Source organism: Alternaria infectoria (assembly GCF_024043175.1).
Source record: "Alternaria infectoria strain BMP 0036 chromosome Unknown scaffold_10, whole genome shotgun sequence".
In the NCBI taxonomy this organism is placed as follows: domain Eukaryota; kingdom Fungi; phylum Ascomycota; class Dothideomycetes; order Pleosporales; family Pleosporaceae; genus Alternaria; species Alternaria infectoria.
The window spans coordinates 220,533-242,049 of NW_026250699.1; the positions used below are offsets into that span (position 1 = coordinate 220,533).

The following is a 21,517-nucleotide window of genomic DNA, read 5'->3' on the forward strand; positions in this document are numbered from 1 at the left end:
GTGTGGTGTACAGACCCTGGGACTATGACGTAGCGCAGCGCTAAGCGAAGCACATGCGCAGGGGTAAAGCAGGAACGTCAGGAACTTGACGTGCCCAGATTTTTGGTTGGGTGATGATGGCAGAGTTGAAAAAAGAAAGAGTGCCGACACTCTTGTCAATCTCTGCATCGGTGTAGGCAGGAGCGCGGCGCTTGCAGATGTGCCAGCCACACGGGACGGGACCACTGTGGGGTGCACAGCCGCAACGTGCGTGTGCAGGTACGAATCGATGCAGACTACGGTGACACAAATAGAAGCTGGATTCAACAAGATCGCCTATGAGTGCACCCCACACAAGAGAAAACTGGGACAGGTCTAGAGCCTACATTAACGTTGGGTCACCTACTTTGCATGTTTCCATCTTGATGTCGGCTCCGTCGTATTCAGACTTCTCCATGAGTGAGGTGAGTGATCGAACGCACCATGTAGGTCAAGGACTGGCTTGTCTAGTCTGTTTGTATTCGGGTCTATCGCTATGGTCTCGTCGTCTATTCGTGAGGCATCGTCTATCATGATGACCATAAGTGCATTACTTTCGTAGAGCAGCCTGTGCTCTCGGACTTTTGGAGTGGAATAGTTATAAGCGGTTGTGGTAGTGATGAAGTGTTGCGCATTGCGCTTTGGTGTTGGGTCGCAGCCGGTTGGCACGGTGCTATCCGGCCTCACGAGGGCGTCTTCTTGGAGTTCTTGGTGGGTTGGGCTGTTGACGACGAGCCAGCGCTGACGCCGTCGGTGAAGGGAGAGTAGGGCGCGGTCACTGAGTGCGGGGGTGCCCGTTGGCCAGACTTTGTGCGCGGAGGTTCAGCAGAGCCCGGCCACTTCTTCTGCTCCTCGTGCATCTTGTCTAGTGGCTCTCCGACTATGTGATACTTGTCCCAGTTGACGGGTGGACATCGCACGATGTTCTGCGGCTGCGGTATTGCGGGGAACTTGGGTGGGTCTGGCTTCGCCTCCATGTGCGTGGAATCTTTGCGCGTGTCTGCGCTGTTCGCGTCATGCTCGCTACTGCTTGCTGCGTCGGACAGACCGGCCAGTGTTGGCGTGAGGATGTCCTGGTGCGACTGGGAGGCCTGCGCGCGTTGTTCTTGTAGCGACCGCACGAACGCCTGCGGGTCGGATACAGCGGCTGCCTTGAGGTCCTGGAGGGCCCTCAGGTCGCGCTTGCTCTTTTCGCGCTGCAGCTGCAGGAGCGAGATGGCGGAGCGCAGGGCGATGGCATCTGGGTTCTCGCTCTCGGATATGGCGACGGACGGCGGTTGCGGTCTGAAGGTGGCCGTGGGCGGAGGGGCAGGGCGGGGTCGGGCTTCGGTGCGCTCCACAGGAGCTAACTGGGCAGCGGAGGCCGTGGGCGTGAGAGGTGACACAGGCGGGCGGTCGGGCGTGGGCGACTTGGAGCGGGCGCCAGAGTGCTCCGAGGCGGTCGAGGCATCGCTGGAGGACACCGGGCGCGCGTTCGTATCGACCAGGAGCGCAGGCATGGCTTGGTGGAGGGAGACGTCGCCAGGCGCAAAGCCGGAGAGTCGTGGCAGGAGGGCGATCGGCGACCACGCTGCGGTGAAAGCAAGGTCAGGCCACGCAGAGGCCTGGGAGCGCTGCTGGTAAATCTCCGGCGGTGGTTCGCCGCGAGGTGGCGGCGTCTTAGGCGCTGTCTAGACTTGTGCCGGGGCCGTCCATGCCAGGTGCGATTTGCGAGGGGGATGTCGGTCGTGCAAGATTGTGCGCGGGAACGCCCACGCTGGCTGCTGCTGTCGACACGTCGCGAGATGAGTGCGAGGGTTGTGCGGAGCCGGCCTGCGGGCGATAATTTCTTTGGCTGCGATTCGGCTGTACGGGAGTCGATCTCGTCTATCTTGTAACAAAGCCGGCCATCCAACATCAACCGCCACACGTCACACAGTCCGCCGACAACACTCGATGAGATTAGCAGAAGAGATCTTGAGCCTCGTCTGTCGTATTCGAGTAAGAGTGTCACATGATGGTCTGTAGTATTGGAAGGGTATATCCAATGTCCATCATACTACTATTCAGCTGCGACCAGAAAGGAGTGTCCGAACATGGTAATCCGCGCTCCGAGTACTCCGTCTACACCATCACGATGCCAGTTGCACACTGACCTCGGTTGCACTTGCTTGTGGCCGTGCGTGGCATTCTCAGACAGCGATTGCGTGACGCGCCGCTATTCCCGACGTCTGAATCTCGTCATGTCTATCCGACCTCCATGCGGTCTGGTCGAACAGAATGGCAAGTTCCTTGAGGGATATAGGAGAGACAAAGTAAGGGCTAAAGACGGCATCGGCACGAGGCAGTGTCAGTGCGCTCCTCTGAAGCAACTGCCAACCCACAGCCGACATAACGGCGTTCAAGATCTGCCCTCTGATTGCCAATTTGCATGTCGCAAAACGCGTCCGTCTAGTCCGGCGACATCCTCGCAGATGAGAGTCTTACGCAGCCGAACGCCTGCAAGGGTCAGCGCCAGAGCGAGAAGCCACCCAAGTAATCCACCAAAACGCCATGCTCAGCCCGCCAATAGCAATACTCTGATAGGCAGTGCCGCGTGGATAGCCATCAGAATCACGTCTCTTGAAGCGTAGCGTACCCGTCCCAGCCTGCGTCCTCCACGGTGAGTCGCTCTTGCTTTTTGCTAGCCTTGGAGCCCTCAATTGCGCCTTCTACTTGCAGACTCTCCAGCTCGGTACAGGCACGCCCATTTCCCTCATCTGCCGTCCCGTCCTCGACCCTCACCTCTCCACCTCCATATCATCCTTCCAAATGCCACTCAAATTCCTCACTTCTCGACCCTCGACTACTGTCCGCTACCTGCACCTGCATGACATGCGCTACGCCTTAGCGACGGCCTGCCAATCAAACGACGATCAAACTGGCACTGACTGGCCGCTAAACCCTAAGGGCCCACCCGACCGAAATCACTTTCGTTAGCCATGGCTCCGAATGCAGACTTAACAGCACAGTCCCCGCTGGCGCGCATGCCCAAGCTGAAGTACAGAAATCCGCTTCCGTCCGACAGCCTTTCCATCGCCGACTCTGCTTCCCAGGACTCTGGGCCCGACTCTGCTTATAGTCAAGAGCCGCCCGCGACCCCGGATCCAAACGCTCCTTCGAACATCTCCCGTCCGTCCTTCGACACTACCTCCCTGACGTCATCCAGTCTGGCTTCCATATCCTCCAGCAACTCTTCGTCAAATGGCTCAAAGTCATCGAAGAAGAAGAAAAAGGGCTCCGTGCTCGGTTTTCTCTCTTTAAAGGAACCGTCTCAAGTCGCTTTGGAGCAGTTCAAAGAGCAGCAGCGCAAGCAGAACCTCAACTCCGGAACCTCTACGCCGCAGTCAAGAGCCAGCAGCAACTATGTCGGCCAAAAACTCCCAAATTCTGTCCCCAAGGTCAATTCAAAATGGGACGGGGTTCCTGAATCCGTCAAAAACCGGTACTCAACAACAAGCGCATACAGCAAGGACAATAGAATCAGCGTATCGTCCAAGGGCTCCTTTGGCTCGCCTCTCAAGAACGCGCCCTGGAACGAGTCGAGATTCTCTGTCATGACAGACGGCACCCGTAACCCACCCAACTCTGTCGCATCTGCCTCCATATCAAACCTTACTATTCGAGATGGAGCTTCTGGCCTCGGATCCTCGCCATCAACTACCACGCTCCCGGAGATGTCCTACTATTTCCCGGATGACCCCGCTGCGTCTGTCGCGTTACCTCCCAGATCAGAGAGCGCTGGCGCATCCTATGATTCTACCACGCAGTCACCAGTTCGACTCTCGAACTCCACTTCGAGCGATCGCCCAAGCATAGACGGATCAGTAGACTCGCGACCACATTCTCCAGCCTCTTCGACGACATCCGCAGATACGATCGTCATGGACACTGCAGATACTATCTTCCGAAAATTGAACGACCGGCCCAACCAAGGAGCATGGGGAACGGATGCTCATGCTGTTCAGGCGCCTGCTGAAAACAATTTTGGCGATGTGCCCGACTCACATGACTTCCTCTTCCAACCCCAACCTGTTGTAGAGCGCCGACAAAGCGAACCGCTCGCCATCTACGAGTCGCCCTTGGATGCATCGTCTATCCCACACTACGCCCCTCAGCGACCGGTCCAGAACTTCAGTCGGCCAATGGCAACGAAGGGCCCACCGCCAGTTCAGCGGTCTACACACATGCCGCACTATAGGAGGACACCATCAGCTCCAGCGCTACCAACATTGTACGAAGCGTCGCTAGCCAGCACTGATGATCTTCAAGAGGATCGCGATGACGACGATGACGATTCGTATTCCATTGCTCCATCTACTATTGCGCCATCCGAGCTCTCCAAGCATTGGTATGAGTCTCCACGTGAACGTCTAGGTCTTGGTAGGCGACTTCAGATCAATGACGTTTCACCATGGGAGGAGCAGCGAGGGGCAGCAGGTAAGCCCAAGAAAAGTCGGTTGTCAATGTTTGGAAAGGCGGTGTCGAGAGGATAGGCTTTGCGGGCAAAGCTCGTGCATTGACTGACTCCCAGTGGGTAGCTTCGTGCGAACCTGAGCGATCATCGACCGGTGCTACAAAAACACTCGGCTCCTGATACGCCAACTTGTGTACAAACTTTTGCGATTAGCGATATCCAGCATACCCCCGCTTCGGCGATATTCTTGTACGGCGGCATTTCTCAACGCCAATTTCTCCAACATAGATACCCATTTCACGAATCTTACCAATCTGCTCTCTAATGGCTACATCATCACGCATCATTCTCTCAGGTAACGTAATAATTAATTAATTCTTACTACGACTGAGTCTCGTTACGAAACCGATCTCACCGAGCTGTGGGGAAACATGGCGCGAATCGCGCGTCGATTTACGAAGGTTTGACGCAAGGCACTACACAATCACACCATAGGGCTTACTATAGTGGCACGTTTTGCGTCCATCGCACGTATCTCATGCAAGCCCCAATCTCACTAGTTCACCTTTTCGAACCCTATATTGCTTCTGCCGTGGTTCTTCAGCCCTGGTCTAGCGTGACAGTTTGCCGATCGACAAGCCCGTCGAAACCTTAACGCCATAATCCACTCCCTTGCAGTATCGGAACGAGCACGCCCTCCTACCACTCTATTTGACAGGCTTAATGTGATTCGCCCAGCGGACACTTGTTCCAATCCAGCTCACACGTCATCTAGTCGATCTGCTCGATCTGCTCGCCGAGCAAGTCAATCCAAAACCAGATCACACGAACCATCGAAACACCATAACAATAGTTTGACGCTGGCTGTCGCAAAGCGCGCTTGCATCAGAACGTAACTCCTTTGGCGGACACGCTCACTATCTAGCACCGGCGCCTCCGCTCAAAGGCCCTTTTTTGGTTGACCTATGAATGTCGTGATGATTGCCGACACACTCCCGCTAGAGTTAGCTTTCTCCAGATCATCACATGGCGCAGCATGGTACTCCCTTGTATCACTAGCTTGATCGACAGGGCAGACGCGTCCACACCCCGTGTTCCTAGGATACCCACGATCAAATGCTATATGTGTTTTTGGAAGGCTGAGCGACTGCCCATGCTTGGATCAGTTTGAGCTTTGATAGGGATAGTAATACATTGCTGTAAACTTTGAACTGGTTTTCATGGCCGAAGTAAGCGCGAGCTTCAATATTTGGAAGCTGCGGCGCAGAGCATAGCACATGGAAGAGCCCAGTGCTGGACATGGATTGCTGTTGGTAGCTTTTTGAGTTTTAGAGAAGGAGCAGTGTAGGGCAAGATTACCGATGGCACTGCGACTCGATGTGTATGGACGCGGTGGACGGTGCCACATCAACCTGGGAAAAGACTGAACAGGTCTGCAGCCTGCGATGACGTAGAAACATGCACAACAGGTAACCTAACGTTGATATAGGCTCTAGACCTGTTTAGCTTTTTTTCTTGTATATGGTAGTGCACTAATGTCGACTGCCAGAGCAGAACGCAACATGGAATTGGTCCAAATCAATTTTGATACGACGCCGCTCAACATGTCCCACATGAAAAGTTCTGTTCGTTTTTGACGTTTCTTCCACTTGCTCTCACAGGCGCCGAACATGTACTCGAGCCATATCTTTTTTGGTGAATTAGACCATAGGAGAATAGACCAAAGCCGATGGTTAGCTCCGAGGGACATGCGGGTAGGGTGTTTTGCTTTCGGAACGCGCTGCTGACTCACAGGCAACATCAATATATCGTACATCGTTTTTGGTACTTTCTCATTCATGCGCTCGCGGAAGGAAGAAAGAGCTGTGGAAGGGATGTTCATACAGATGGAAGTTAGCCGGCGCAAGAAGATCCCGGTGACATGGATGTTACCGTCAACAGTCCGAACATGTTACATTGATGCGCAGCTTTGATGATGACACATTTCCATCGATATGCGCACCATGCGTTTTGTTATGGATAATCCGGTTGTTTGTATGCAGGTATCCAGGGTCGCCAGGTCGCACATGAAACTTTTGCTGTGACGTTTTGGAAGAAGAGGAACAAGCGAAGAGCCATCACGAGCTGCTGGTCGGCTTTTTGAATTTGTGAAAAATGGTATTGTTGTTGAGGAGTAAGAGGTAGAATTGCCATGTGGACTTTTATATGCCTTGCCTATAGCACGAACACGCACGCGCGGGGTGGCTGTGCTCATACACTGAAGGCTTTCTCGTGCAGAGTTAGAATCTTTGCCCGTTCCTCTATCTGGCCGTCCTGAGCCCAATCCCCCATCTCCATCAGCCTGTCTCTCTGAACCTCAAGCTCCCTGTTCATGACATCACTGTTTGCGTTTCCAATACTCCTCTTGAGCTCTTCCGTCATCTCTTCCGCTTTGGCCTTCACACTCTTTGTGAATGCACTAGCCGGCCCATGACTCAGGTGCGCTACATTCAACACCTGCTTTACCAACATCATGGCAATGAGACCCATATTCACCTCTGGTGCACCTACACCCTCTGGAGTACTTGCTAGGTATGCGGCCAACATCGCCATCTGCCATGTTTGTACTACCCGGACCGGGTGGAACGAGACTGGGTAGAGCTTGGGAAGAATGTACTTGTACCGCTTTGCACATTGCGCCCATGCGTCCTGGTAACGTCCCTCGGAAAGCAGGTTTACAATCAAGTCGTCGCGGAGTGCAGCATATGGCTGTCGATAAATCGGCAGAAACATTGCCTCATGGCATATCTTGAGTGCTTGCCTGATCGCTGCTCTCACAAGCAGGGGGCTCTCTGTTGCTTGGAGTTCCGCATAGAGACCAAACAGCTTCTCCTGAGTTTCTGCCATGGACGCAACTTCGGCTCCCAAGACCCATCCAGGCCTTGATGGTACCAGCCAGTTGTCTTCCTGGAGAGTCGCCTTTTCCTGACATTGGGCGCAGCGGCAGGTAAAGAACCAGCGGGATTGGAGCTCTTCTTGTCGCCTGTGGTAGGGATTCGTAGCATCAATGTACGAAATGTAGATTTCTTTGTCTTTCTTGATGGGTCGGAGTGTACGAATGCTTACTCGCGGACCGTCCATCATGATGTATGCGTTCGGGTTACAGGAGTGATTCATATGGCAGAGTGTAGGGTCGATCATGATACCTAGAGGATCTAACGTAGGTGTGATCAGTGTCAGAGCATTTGACATTACCTTCATACATGTCAGTGAGAGAGTTAGAAGAGTCCATCACAGACTTACTCGACCATACATCGCTGCAACAAAGTCCTTGTCGAAAAGGTTTTGCAACAACGAGAATTGACCGACACCCATAGCCATGAGTTCGATATTCTCGTAGGTTCCGTTCCGCTTGAATTCGTCAATGTGCGAAGGTAAGCGACAAAGCAGCTCCCATTCTTCATCGGAAATCAGACCATGCTTTCGCCTAATGAATAGTTCCATACATGCAAGTAAGGCTTTGGGGAGGGGTCTACCAGCCGTTGGCTTCAGCATCTTGCACTCATGCTTATGTCCCCGGTTCCATGCGTCCTTTTGGCATGCCTGATGCATATTAGTTTACGAACATACCCGCAGATAACTCGACGTACCTTGCTGCAGTAGCGGAATATCTGGCATGCAGCACACTTGTTCACTTTTGCGCCTTCCGGTACATACAACCTTGTTCCAGTCGATGAACCTTCAGTCCAGAGGTAACAATTCGCACAGGTATCGAGCAGCCGTTCCGTCTCCAATGAAGCAACAAGAGGCCTCGTGAAGCTTGCGATCTCTTCGCCCGAACCAAACCTTCGGTTAGCAAAAAGACCATTACCAATGCTCTCGCCTTTGCTGTTGGTACAGATAGCCGACTTCGAAATGTAATAAGGTGCCGGTGCTGCCACGGAAGACTTCGGTTCGCCTGACATGACGCAAGGTAGTAGAATAGTATTCAGTTGGTGTTATTGGAATGATGGGGTTCAAGTCAAAGGGTTCTGACGCGTAGCGTGCGACGTCATGTTGTCTCAAATGAGCGGTTATCTCGCGTGAAAACGTGAGTTTCGCGACTGACTAGCTCGATTAGGCCAAGGGCAACAATCTGCCCATCCATGGATGCTCCTACCCCTCACCTTCTCAGCCACTTCCAACACAAGAACATTGCGTCTACACACATTCCTTAGGCTTCAACGTCTTATTCGACCTGAATATAAGATTAGGGTCGAGCATTGCGACATGCACGCGTTCTGAATTCGATGACCGTGCGCCTAAACACTGGTGGTAACTGGCATGATCGAAGAAAGCTAGCATTCACCCCATTCAAGAGGAAACCTTAACAGGTGCCCTAAAGCCTACATTGCGATCAAAATCCAAGGCTGTAGATTGTTTAAGGCATTGTAGCCTTCTAAGCCTCCTTTGAATTAATTGCACTTCGCCGAGCTAGGTGTATACCTTTTCCCTCAAATGGGGTGCACTTATCGTTTTGTTAAGAATGAACATCTAGGATCTCGATCTCTTATCGAGTGTAAGAATTCAACGTTGATGCCTCTGACGAACGTCGCGATATGCCTCCCGCTTCCTGATTGTCACGGCGATGGCTGCTGACCTTCGCATTTCCTATGGATCGGAAAGATGCTTCGTGATCAGAGAGACACATCGCTGATTAGCCAGACGCATCCAAGTTGTAGGCATGATGCGAAACAAAGAAACTACAGATAGCATTCTTGTCGATCTCACAAGCAATTTGATGTATGCAGCTGTCGAGTGTCCAATTGCAGCATTGGTGATGAACCAAGGGTACGTCACAGCCAGGGTTTCGCACGGCGGCACAGTCCGTCATTCCCGCGGCCGCGTCGCAGACTCAACAATCATAAACTTCATAACTGTCTTCAACTCGACCGCTATCATTCGATTCATTGACATACGCTCTTAGCAGTAAGTACACTATTACCCGTGTACACCTTGTGGAAAGCTGGTACAATGACATAGTTAGGTTGATCTTTCCCGCACGGCCAAAGCTCCACCACAGCCGACGCTTCTGCATTAGCCCCCGTATCGTACCCGCTGTATTGCGCGACCGAAGATGCCACCCTACCGGACACCGAAGAAGGCTTGGGGCAATTCGTCAAACCCAAACAAGAACAGCTTCGTTCCTGCCAACGAGACCCTTGAAAACGAAGTCGATGAGGAGTACCGCACTCGAGCGACGAACGACCCATATACACACTACATTTTGAAGACGGGGAAGCACAGGGGCAAGACCTTGAAGCAGGTCCATGAAGAAGGCCGCAATGAGGGCTACCTGAATTGGATGCTCAGAACACCAAAGGCATGCAAGGACCTGGACGGAGAGCATGTTGTGAAGAAGGGGCTGTTATACTGGAAAGAGCACGCCTCCAGCGCCGAGCCGGTGAAAACGCCGACAAAACCCTCTTCTAGGAGGGACAGTGCAGCTCCTGAGACGGAAACCTCCCGATTTAAAGACACTCAAGGAAAGCAGATGACGATCACGGGCGGGGATGTTGCAGGTCTTTTTCACATGAGGGAGAACCAGCTCAGGACAGCTGGGGTGAAAAGAAAGTCCAACTACGTCATGTTCAGCAAGCGATACTGGAGCAATGTGTACTCCTTGAAAGACGTATATGACGCAGCCGTTCGTACACCAAACTGCCCTAGGGACGAAACTCCTGATCAGGCTCTGGAGCGGTACTTCGAGAAGGTGAAGAGGTGCGGTCACGGAACTATGTTCTTTATGCCAGAGTGTTGTGAGTGCTTCGAATGCGAGAACCTTCGCGCTGGCCCGACACAAGGAGGCCTACGTTTTGTTTCGGGTTTGCAGATGGAGCGGCTCAAGCAGATGCAAAAGGAGCAGGAGAGAGAGGATAGTAGATGGATCGGCATCGAGCCTTGGATGGGCGATTATGATTAGTGAAGATGCGAGTAGAAAGACCGTGGACAGGTGATGTGCTCGATACGGGATATGTTTGTTATTTGAAATTACACACAACTTTCAATGACCGAAGAGGTGGCTCACAGTGTGTTATGAGGCCGACATGTAATTTTCAATGGTCGAACAGGTGGTCCAGAGTGTGATACACCGAATTTTCTCACCTGCTTACTCCGATGTGGACAGTCGCCTGAATGGCTAGCATGGAGGTAGGCTACACTATCCTACTTTTGCGTGGCCTAGGAAAGCGCGGTCTTTCTCCAGCTTCTGGTTTGGTATGGGCTTACCTTGTCTAGGTGAAGGTGAGTGGTGAACCTGTCCAAAGCCCCACAAGCTCTCACCGTCACCACCGCTTTGCTTAGACAGCGACTTCTCTCACTACGCCAGCGCAGTAGTAAGGCGCCTGCCTATTTCAGCTCGTCCTCAGGCTTTCTACTCTCTTCTTTTGACACCGCACTTCAGGCACCATCCTTCTGCATCCCAAGGTCGCCTTTCTTCAACGCTACCAACGCTTTGCAGCATCAATACAACTACAAGCCCTACTACCAATCTTCATCATGCCTCCCAAAGCTTCCACCGAAAGTGGCCAGAAGGTGGTACCAGCAGATTGCGTCTCTGTCCTCCTGATGGCTATAGGTAGCACCACCATCTCCAAGGCACAGTACGAGATGATGTCAGCCCTCGACGGCACCCGAACTGCGAGCTCGTTCGAACATCAGTTCCGCACGATCACGGCTAAGGCCAAGGAGCTGAAAGCCCGTGCTGAACAAGGCGAGACTTTCCAGCCCGTGGCACCGGCCAAGAAGGGTGGTAAGTATTTACAGTCCTTCACTACACGCTGGTCAGGCTTCTACCGACGCAACACTAACACTGTACAGGTCAGACTACCCCAGCAACCTCCAAGGCTACTCCTAAGAAGAGAAAGGACATGTCTTCCGGCTCCGAGGACGCTACACCATCTAAGAAGAAGACGGCGACTCCCAAGTCCCGTGGCAAGAAGGCTCAGACGGTGGAGGACACCATGGAAGAGGACTTCCCCGATGACGCTGAGGAGTTCATCAAGAGAGAGAAGAAGTGGGAGGAGGATGTCTTCACCTGAGGTGGTGGAGCGGATGCAGACGGACAGGATATGACATGGAAAAGTTTGTGGTTTGCAGACTACACTATGACAAAACAAACAGATTGAAAGATCTGGTGTCAATGTAGGCTCCAGAGGGTTCAGGTTTTTTCCAGTATGGGGGCCTCCATGAAATATGCGGTGAAGCCAGATGCACCGCACGCACGTATATGAAGAGAATTATAAGGATCATCAGCGATCTTCCTTAGTAAATGGAGCATTTCTCTACGTCTTCATTGCTCATGACTTGTGTTGCATGTTCCAGCTTTCACAACGACATTAGCCCTACAAGGGGAAAAGAATATACACCCCGGAGCCTACGTCGACGTTAGTTCACCGACTTTGCATGTTTTCATCTTCATGTAGGCTGCAGACCTGTTCAGCATGCGTGCTGCTTCCCTGTCTTTAGCACAACCTCATTCAAGTTTTCCCTTGTATGTAGTGAGATCGATGCCGCAGGTTGCTGTCAGCGACATGTACGCCCTACAGGATACTCTCTACATCCATACACATATGACATCGTCCAATTAATGCCGGTCATTTGCGTTTCAGTAACTTTCTTGTCGTCCTTGGTCCCAACATTGCCGATGCTGGGCGTGCATGCGATTGTCTAGAAGAATGTAATAATAACATGATCCAGCTTACCATAAGCAATAGGCGCATGCTGCTAAGATGTGCGCAGACGGCATGATCCTGCTCGACATACCGCTCTGACATATCCAATGCGCATATACATCTACCAGGTGCGATATGATCTTTTGAACGATAGTCACCGCTTCATTCTCCAACTTTGCATCTTGCTGCCGGTCATTTTCGTCGAGGCCAGCCCACAGTCAAATCTCCTTTGGGTGGGGCCCAAATCTCGGGCCGTCTGCAGACCCATCGGCTCCGTGCTAAAACCGTAGGCTCATCACCGGTGTCGCACCGACCAAGTCTCGCCCCTAGGCTGGCAAAGTCTTCCAGGGAAGGTCGTAGATCGCAGTCATGTCGGCGCATATCGATAGGGGGAGATCAAGGCGTCGATTGGAGTCGCCCTGGTAGAGGATGACGTCGCCCCCGGCGGTTAAGGTCATGTGCGAGACCGGCGTTCGCATGAGGTGGTGGTGGAGCTGACATATTAGGCGAGCAAAGTTACAGAAGATGGCAGGTGCCGGGGGTGGCCGAGTAAGCAGGGGAGACCTTGGCGCCAATGCAGGTACAGCTTCGACGCCTGTAGTTTGCGCCGGCAACTTTACTCAACATCCAAATCTCGAGCGACAGTCTGTCACCATCTTCTTGTAGTCTGCATCGGCACCTCATGTTCCTGCGCGGTTATGCGGCAGCAGGATGGCAGCAAGGCCCCTGAATTTTCCCCGGATTATTGGGTGGCTGCATTCTAATCTCCAAACAGCTTAGCATCGTGGCACGGCGGCCGTTGGTGTGCTCCTCATGCGCCGGGATGCATCGTCGGTGAGTGGCTCCTGGGCTAGACGCTCGCTATGATCCTAGGCGAGATGCCTCGAGGGCTGTGCGAACAGAGGGAAAAGGGGGCTCCTGGCCAAGCGTCTCACTGGCGAACGGCCGATTGGGCGCATGAGCATCCTCATCCATTAGCTCCAGAGCGAGCTATACTGCTTTCGTCCGGCAATTTTGCATCTTCTGCCGTTGCTTTGGCGTCTCGATCCGGTCCAGGTAGCCGTTGGGTGTCAGCGTATTCTTTATTATACCGCGTCGCCCACCGTCGTCTTTCCTTCTTCACTCCCACGTCGCACTATCGCTGTACACAGTCACTCGTTCTTTATCCAACTACATATACCCATACAGCTACTACAGTTCTAATACCCTAATCACCAATCCAACTACCGTCACCATGCGCTTCTTCGAGACCATCCTTTCCACCGCGGCCTTCGCTGCCGCCGTCGCTGCCCTCGAGATCAACGACTTCCCTGCTGAGGGTGTTGTTGCTGGCCAGACCTACACCATCACCTACTCCCCCGCGGACGACACCCCCACCACCTTCATCCTCCGCCAGGGACAGTCCACTGACCTCGACACCGTTGCCACTCTTACCAGTATGTTGCCAACCTGACAGTAATATGATCTTCCAATTCTAACTGAACTCCAGCTTCCGCTACCGGTGGAAAGTTCGAGTGGACCCCTACCAAGTCTCTCGTCAACGAGCCCGACTACGCTCTCCAGATCCAGCAGGGAACCACCATCAACTACTCCGCCCAGTTCCCCCTCTCTGGTGGTGCTGAGGAGGATGACTCCCCTGTCTCCTCTGCCGTCTCCTCCGCCATGGCCTCTGCTTCGTCCGCTACCGCATCTGCTGCTTCTTCCGCCTCTGCTGCCCTCAGCAGCGCCATTGAGAGCGCCAAGTCCAGCATGATCACCAGCGCTGCCTCTGCTTCCGCCACCATCAGCCCCTCCGCTGGCGTCAACTCCACCGTCACCTCTGCCACTCTTACCCGCTCTTCTTCCGGCTCTGCCACTGGCAGCGCCAGCCTTCCTGAGGTCACTGACTCTGGTGCCAACATCCGCAGCCCCGTCGCTGCCATGCTCGGTGCCGCCGCCGCTTTCGCTTACTTCGCATAAGCGTTTCCCTTCACGACCCTATACTATAATTGTCCTTTTACGACATGTTAGCATTAGAATCTGTGGGAACCCCCTATAGCATCTATTGTCAATTTGAGTCACGCGAGCATTGGCATCCGTGATGGGTGTGTCTGATGGGAACGCTATGCAAAGAGCTTGTATAGACGTAGCAGAAAATGATAATATGGAAGCATTTGCCTACTCATCCATGATCTTGCAAGTGATGCGTGCAATGACACCATGCCTCTCGTCTCATGATGTCTCAGATGTAGTTTTGCTTGTGCGAGCATAGGTGCTTTCGACCTATGCGCACTTACCGTGAAACATCCGTTCCGCTTCCCTGCTTCTTTTGTTACTTCCGCAATGCTTGGAAGATCTCTATCATCGTAGCACAGACGTCACAATCAATCATCCGCGTGGTACCGCATCCATCATGTCTCAACGGTACCGTGGTACGAAGCTGTCATTATGCGTCGCATGCGCGCTATCCCCGCATGTCTATCACAGCAACCTGGTAGCACACGGTAGGTACTGGGGTCAATCACTCTTTGGCGTGTGCGCAATATGACGTTGCGTTTGGCGCGTGTCAAGAACCTGAAACGCGGAGTTGAAGATCGCATCTTGTCGTTCGTCGCGCCAGGAAAACTGTGGTTGACTGACCAGGTGACCCCACAGCGGGATTGTTCCCCACCTCTCCACAGATGCATCAAGCAAGCTGCAAGAACCCGCTGCTCATTGCCACACCGTAACTACACCTCAGCGATTCTCTCTTCTCTGTCGCATATATCACTCAAAGGCTTCGACACTCTGTTGCGTCTTGACAAGCACACAGCCCCGAGGACGCGAACAGCAGCAGCACCCGCATCGCCACTATCAGCTAGTTTCTAACCAGCCGGCGTACACCGAGTTCCACCATCACTAACTACAAGTACTGCGCAAGCCTACCAAGCAAGCCACCCGCCTACCACCCCAAAAGAGAGTAGACATGTAGCACTGCCTGCTGCCGTGTGTTGCGCGTCAAATGTCTTGTATCACGCGGTCAACAGCGTTTTGATCGAACCAGGACTTGCCACGGCTTGCACACGCTAGCGCCGAGTAGTGGCGGCCAGGCCGAGGCTGATGACCTGGTAGCTTTAGAAGAGATGGATTGATACCTTGCATACCGAAAATTTCAAAGGCCCTTCTTGCCAATGCGGCGGCGCTGAAAGATATATTTAGTCTGCAGTCGCAAGAGAGACTAGTCAAAAAGGCTTGAATCAATGGTAGAGCGGTCGCGAACTGGGAACTAATGAAGCGCAGCTGAAGCCGAGCCTTGAACAGTATGGTGAGTCTTCGCCTTTGCTTAGGCTCACCGTTCAAAGTACTCTTGATCCTGCAAGCCTTCCGCCATTCCTCAGTCCGCGCCATATGCGAAGGCTACAGTCTAACGTTGGGCATCATTAAATGCCTCAATGCTTACGTAGCCGCTTCCCTCGTTTTCGATAACCGACATTGTTGCATTCGCCCTTACTTCGGTATTATGACCAGGTTGTCGACATATCGTTAACGTTCACTTTTACCTGACACGTTGACTCTAGCTTGACTAGGATACCAGGACCGTTGCTGCGACGACGATCACGACAACGCCAGGTAGAGTTAAGTTGAGTTGAACGAACTCGACCACATCATATTTTTTGTAAAGGAACCAGTCAGCTCTTTCATGCTGGCAGCTAGAATTGTGTAGCCACATAGCTGGTGTCATGCCATAGTATCCGCAAACTCGACCTTTTCTCTATCTTTGCGTAATACCGTCATCCAACCTTCCATTAATCGTCAAGGTCCTACTGCTCTCTCCCCTCACTCTGGTAGCTCTTTCTCAGTCCAAGTGATGGCCCAGAGCAATCCCGTGTCTGCACCTGAACAACTGGTATTGACTTTCCAACACTCTTCCTATCCAAGAAAAATCGCCCGCTGAGCAAATCACTCCTCCTCACAATGTCCCTTCTTCTTTTCCTAACTCTACACAAATAGCACTCCCGCAGCCCCAGCCATCGCCCCCGCAAAACCCATCTTCTTGAATCCTCTCACTGGAACCGCAGCACCGGTAGCCTCTACAAGGCCTGAAGCACCCGTAGCGCTCTGTGTACTGCTTCCTACACTCCCCGTCCCCATCACACTCTGTGAACTTGCGTCAAAGCTCGCAGTCCTCGAGCCAACAGCACTTTGAATCCCAGTGATCACTGTAACATCTTCGGTCAATGTGTTAGAGGGTACAGGTGATGCTGTATCGACTGCCAGACTCGGTGCTCCAGCTATTGATGTTGGGAGCGAGCTCGTTGGTGTACTGACGCTGTTGTCGACGGTAAAGGCGTCACCCCATGACGGGGTTGGAGACGCGGATGGGAGCAGGTTCTCTGTTGATGTTTCCGCTGCGGGTTTGACGGCGAAGGGCTCACCCCATGACTGTGTTGCCGCGGACGAGATACCAAGAAGGGAGAGTAGGGTCGTCTTTCTGAGGGAGGATTTGCGCATGTTGGCGGTGTTTTCTCGGTAGGTCTTGAAACTTGTTGCTGTTCTTCCTCGACGTTTGAAGTTACGTAGGTTATTCTTGAGATGCGTACACTGAGTGACAGGGTTTCAAGCTTCACGGCGATGGCTTCTTTTTACTTGGATGCCAGGGGACCCTGCGTTCATCCCGATACTCCGGATCATCACTATCCACCCAGGAATTGCCGTATTGAGCGTGTAGTACTCACAAGTCTGACGTAAGTTTCCAGCACAAACAGCGATGCGTATCGCGTTAATGTGGTGAGACAGCCAGCCTCCTGGTTTCTGATAGGCTGTCAGTCCGGATGGGAGGTGTCTCATTGGTCGGGAAGGCTTAGTGCTGTCTCGTTCGGGTCTCCGCAATGCTGCCGCACGCGAACCACTGCCGGACCCCGACATTTTGCGATGCCGAAACGACGCGCAACATCCTGCAGTGTGATATGCACTCATTTCTATTGTAGGCGAAGTGTATGTTACAAAGAAGCTGATGGCTTGCTGTGGCGTTGAGATCTACCATCGGAAACCAAGACACCAACCAGTCATCAGAATCTTACGACAACAGTTGCAATTGCACTACGGACAGCTTACTAGGAGTCGAATCCAGTTCCATTCATCAAAACTTCGGCCAGAAAAGAGCTCCACTACCATTTGACAAGATCCTGCACTTGAACAGGCAGGCCGGTCTCCATGGAGCGATTCGCACCAACACCGACAAGGACAGCATTACCGCCATCCCGAATGTACGCAGCGCGTTTGAAGCTGTCTTCACCGTCGCTGGTAGCGATTACATCTCGAAGAAGCAGAGGGTCGCCTCCTCCGTGGCCGCCTTCGCTCTTGACAACATCAACGACATAAGGCTGTCCCCACAAGGGATACACCACGATATTCGTCTTCTCCACGCCGCCTTGGATGTAATTTGCTTCGAGATCACCGAGCCCTTCGTTGGTGACAGTTTCTCCACCCGCTGAGTACCCGCCCTCGACGACGTTTATCTCAATGCGGCCTTTGCTACCATTGAATACGCAGCGGTACCCCTCCCATGGCGCATAGGCATATGTATTGTATGTCATGACCGCTTTATTCTTATATTTGATAATCATGGAGAGATTGTCTTCGATCGTGATGCCGTCAGCGAAGCAGTTGCGATCACGGATGTAGCCATCCTCGTGCTCAGCTTCGAGGTATAACTTCTTCAGTTGGGCGTTCTGGTCGATATGAATGGCAAACGGGTCGTCTTTCGCAGCCTCGTTGTCCAGATAGCGTTCGCCTAGATTCTTCTCTCCACGTCTCTCAGCGTTCTCTCTACCGTAAAAACGTAGGCTACCGACGCAGTAGACCATCTCGGGTTCCGTGTTCAGCCAGTAATGTACCAAGTCGAAGTGATGAATGGACTTGTGCATCTGGATACCACCACTGGTGTCTTTGTTTCGATGCCATCGCCGCATGAAGTCAGATCCATGTGCGCAATCCAGAATCCAGTCCATGTGTACCGTTGAGATCTCACCGATGACGCCCGAATCAACAAGCTCGCGTAGCTTTGTATGATGAGGTGCATATCGATAGTTGAAGAGAACACGAACTTGCTTGCCTGTCCTCTTCTCCGCATCGATCATCGCTTGCAGTTTCTCCTCGTCGATAGTCATCGGTTTCTCGGTAATCGCGTCGCAACCCAGCTCCATAGCGCGGATGCAATATACGTGGTGGAACTTGTCGATGGTGGTGACGATTACGACGTCGGCCTTTTGCTCTTTGACCATCTTGTCGAAGTCTTCTGCCTTGTACATCGGGACGCGTTCGCCGCCAATCTCGGCAATGCGGTCATTTGCAGCCTTCATGCGCGTCTCATTGGTATCGCATATACCAACGACTGTAGCGCTCGATTTGAAATCTTGGATGATACTTTGGTAGTAGAACGCGGATCTGACGCCCATGCCTACAATGACATAGCGCTTGACCTGTGGAGAAGTCATGGTTTCAGGGGAGAAGACTCGAATGTACAGTAGTAGAAGATGATGGAGTTTGAATATGGAATTGGCGACGACCCGAGTGGCCTTACACCCACCTTTATACGATATCTTACTTCAGTCTGCATGATTCAAGGTGAATTGGTACTATGCATCGTTAACAAGGGAGCATCAAATCAGAGGTCTTCGTAGCGAAGTAAATTGATGGTGTCCAGTAATCGAGTGTTTCGTTGCAGGTGTTCAGGTGGAGCAGCGGAGTGGAGAGTGTAGGTAGCACATCGACACTGCTCCCGCTTGTTACACACTTCGATCGGCTAATGGCTCTGGAACTCTGCTGCAAACATGGAGATTGTATGGCATTCGGGAGGGAAAGCACCGAAGAAACGGACGGCTGCAGCATGCTCCACTTGTCGGTCACGCAAGAAACGATGTTACCATTTTGAGGACCGCGGGTATCGAAGAAAGGAGCGAACTTGCGGAATAGGAAGTCGAGTGCAAGAGCCTCATCTGTACACTGATATAGGCGAGCCCATTCCAAGCCCCGGTCGCGTGAGCGAATACAACCCTGAATCCGTCCTCGCAGCTCTATCAGAAGACGCTGAGCCAGGAACAAGCGCATTGAGACAGACAGTACATGCAGCATCATCTCGACCTGCGCCACAAACTATAGTACCCATTTCCTCCGCCGTATACGAAGCACAGCGCCGATTGAAATGGTACGAGCAACATAAAATCCGGACCACCACGCCGAGCCTATCCGAGTCATATCGAAGATATCTCGAGGAAGAAGGAGCTTTCGCGTCACTACCCAAAACCACGACGAACGCTCTCTTACCCTTGTACATCTCGACGTTGAATGACCTCACCCCCATCACGGATGGCGCCGCCGTCTTCCGCGACCACAGTAACGAACAAGCATCTATCTACTTAGTCCGGGCGATATGCCTTGTCGTTTGCAAAACAAAGCACGCTGCTCCTTTCTTACGACTGACTGACTCCGGGCCTTTACTCAAACCTCTAGACTTTGCATCAAAGCTTCTAGCTGGACTCGATGCTGCCATCAAAGCAGATTTAGAACCCAATCGCATCATCAAGATCCAGATCTTAGCACTAATGCACCTGCATAACGACGGGTTAGCCGGCGTGGATCGCGCGTCCAGTTATCTGTCGCGGGCCATATGCGAAGCATGGTCGATGTGCATACACCTGAAGATACCCGACAACCCTGACAACGACGAATGCAAGTATCTATGGTGGTCACTCCGGAACTTTGACCGCCTTGGTAAACCAATCATGGCAGCAGCGCCCTTCTTCATCGATGATGCAGATATTGGAGTTGAACGTATAGTACCGAAGAGAGACGACTACCGCTCTCAAATCATGGCTGTCTCCCTCGCTCTTGGAGACCTCATGACTACCGCGACTAGAGCTTACAAAGCTGGTTCTACAACCGCGGTGGATAGTTGCTGGGAGTTCCCTTCGCTGTCAGAAATTACGAGTGGGAGTAATTTCGATCAGTTCCACATGTCGCATCGAGGTAAGATACTTATCAACTTGGCTCTTCAACCTACTTAAAGCAGCAGTATACCTGGAAACATGGTATCATGTCGCCGCCATGCTATCCTGTCGCTATAGCGGACCAGACACCGAACAATACAATAGGCGCCTCAAGTCCGCGGATAGAGTGCTCGAGATAGTCTCTCGTGAAGGGTGCGAAGGCCTTCCTCCGCTTCCACTAGTACCTTACGCCATGTCCATGTCCACAACGGTCATCTACCGCGCTTTACACGATCGTGTAAGAGACATTCGTAAAGCAAAAGAGGACCTTCGCCAGTGCTGCGGTGCCCTCGACGACCTGAGTGAACGATGGACCAGCGTGAGAGGCGTGGCTAAGCTTGCAAAGCGGCTTTGCAGACTGATAAGCGATGGTGCACACGACAGCTTGCGAGATGCGCGTCGTGGTACTACCACATCCAACAGCACAGTCTCAACACTGGCTATGCAAGCCAACAACGATGCTGTTACGGACCAGATAGGAGTTCTGTATAGCGACGAGGCTTTCCAAAGATATCTCACTGACATCTGGCCAAGCTTCGATGCATCCTACTCTCAGTTAGATTGGGCATTTCAGGACTATGGCTTGGACATGGAATTCCCCAGTCCGTACAATGACTTGCAATCTTGATAAGTTCAGAGTTCGACAAAAGATTGATCGACAACACAGTCGAAATGGAACTTCCAAACATTGCGTAAGAAACTCATAAATTCGTTACTTAATCATCCTGCTCAAAGAGCCTGACCAACCGGTCTATTGCCTAAAAACTCGCCATTTTGCGCATGCTCCACGCGAGGCGGACTATACGCGATATACTCTTGTTGCTGAACCTGCCCTTGTCCCTGTGTATTACTGCCTACATCGCCCAGGTTTAAACCATCTCTCTTCCCCGCATCCAACTCGCTGGGCGGTGGCATCTCTCTACCGTCGATTTCCCAGACGTTGGCACTGGTCGGCATCTCGTTACTTTCTGGTATCTTAGAATCCATGTATTGGTATTGTTGTGCTGGTTTCTCGTCGGAGTATCTGGGTGCTGGGGTAGCGCTAGATAGAGAGTGACGTGCAGCGACGGCGCCGGCACCGGCTCCCAAGGCTGTTGCGCCTCCAAAGGTTGATGTTGATGCCCATGGTGCCTGGCTTCCAGACTCCATAGGAGATACAGGAGACATCATTGTTGTTGGTTGTGTTGAAGACCTGTCGGTTTGCGTGGGAAGGGTAGTAGTGGTAGAATACGTGTTTGGATGCGGGATATGTGTGTATGCGCCGTTCGTCGGTGGGGAGTGGTCGGACGAAGAAGATGCTGCGGGACTGGCCTCTTTGTCGTTCAGCATCGCGCTTCGGGATTTCTTCTTCCGGTGACGGAGGAGAA

At 52.5% G+C, this 21,517-nt stretch overlaps 7 protein-coding genes across 7 annotated transcripts; 4 read left to right on the plus strand and 3 right to left on the minus strand.

Moving 5' to 3' along the window:
* Positions 1–701: 701 nt before the first annotated feature.
* On the minus strand, positions 702–1,517 carry J4E92_006514 (uncharacterized protein; the record flags this gene model as incomplete). The annotated part of the gene is made up of 1 exon (XM_051497881.1): positions 702–1,517. One exon carries the CDS (start codon positions 1,515–1,517, stop codon positions 702–704), a length of 816 nt encoding a protein of 271 aa, XP_051351607.1.
* Positions 1,518–2,978: 1,461 nt separating this feature from the next.
* On the plus strand, positions 2,979–4,532 carry J4E92_006515 (uncharacterized protein; the record flags this gene model as incomplete). Its single annotated transcript, XM_051497882.1, has 1 exon — positions 2,979–4,532. One exon carries the CDS (start codon positions 2,979–2,981, stop codon positions 4,530–4,532), a length of 1,554 nt encoding a protein of 517 aa, XP_051351608.1.
* A 2,171-nt stretch (positions 4,533–6,703) lies between these two features.
* J4E92_006516 (uncharacterized protein) lies at positions 6,704–7,747 on the minus strand (the record flags this gene model as incomplete). Its single annotated transcript, XM_051497883.1, has 2 exons — positions 6,704–7,638; positions 7,741–7,747. 2 exons carry the CDS (start codon positions 7,745–7,747, stop codon positions 6,704–6,706), a joined length of 942 nt encoding a protein of 313 aa, XP_051351609.1.
* Positions 7,748–9,548: 1,801 nt separating this feature from the next.
* J4E92_006517 (uncharacterized protein) lies at positions 9,549–10,394 on the plus strand (the record flags this gene model as incomplete). The annotated part of the gene is made up of 1 exon (XM_051497884.1): positions 9,549–10,394. The coding sequence occupies one exon, from the start codon at positions 9,549–9,551 to the stop codon at positions 10,392–10,394; it is 846 nt and encodes a 281-aa protein (XP_051351610.1).
* Positions 10,395–10,969: 575 nt separating this feature from the next.
* Positions 10,970–11,511, plus strand: J4E92_006518 (uncharacterized protein; the record flags this gene model as incomplete). Its single annotated transcript, XM_051497885.1, has 2 exons — positions 10,970–11,222; positions 11,291–11,511. 2 exons carry the CDS (start codon positions 10,970–10,972, stop codon positions 11,509–11,511), a joined length of 474 nt encoding a protein of 157 aa, XP_051351611.1.
* A 1,867-nt stretch (positions 11,512–13,378) lies between these two features.
* On the plus strand, positions 13,379–14,103 carry J4E92_006519 (uncharacterized protein; the record flags this gene model as incomplete). The annotated part of the gene is made up of 2 exons (XM_051497886.1): positions 13,379–13,580; positions 13,634–14,103. The coding sequence occupies 2 exons, from the start codon at positions 13,379–13,381 to the stop codon at positions 14,101–14,103; spliced, it is 672 nt and encodes a 223-aa protein (XP_051351612.1).
* Positions 14,104–17,270: 3,167 nt separating this feature from the next.
* Positions 17,271–18,599, minus strand: J4E92_006520 (uncharacterized protein; the record flags this gene model as incomplete). Its single annotated transcript, XM_051497887.1, has 1 exon — positions 17,271–18,599. One exon carries the CDS (start codon positions 18,597–18,599, stop codon positions 17,271–17,273), a length of 1,329 nt encoding a protein of 442 aa, XP_051351613.1.
* Positions 18,600–21,517: the final 2,918 nt, after the last annotated feature.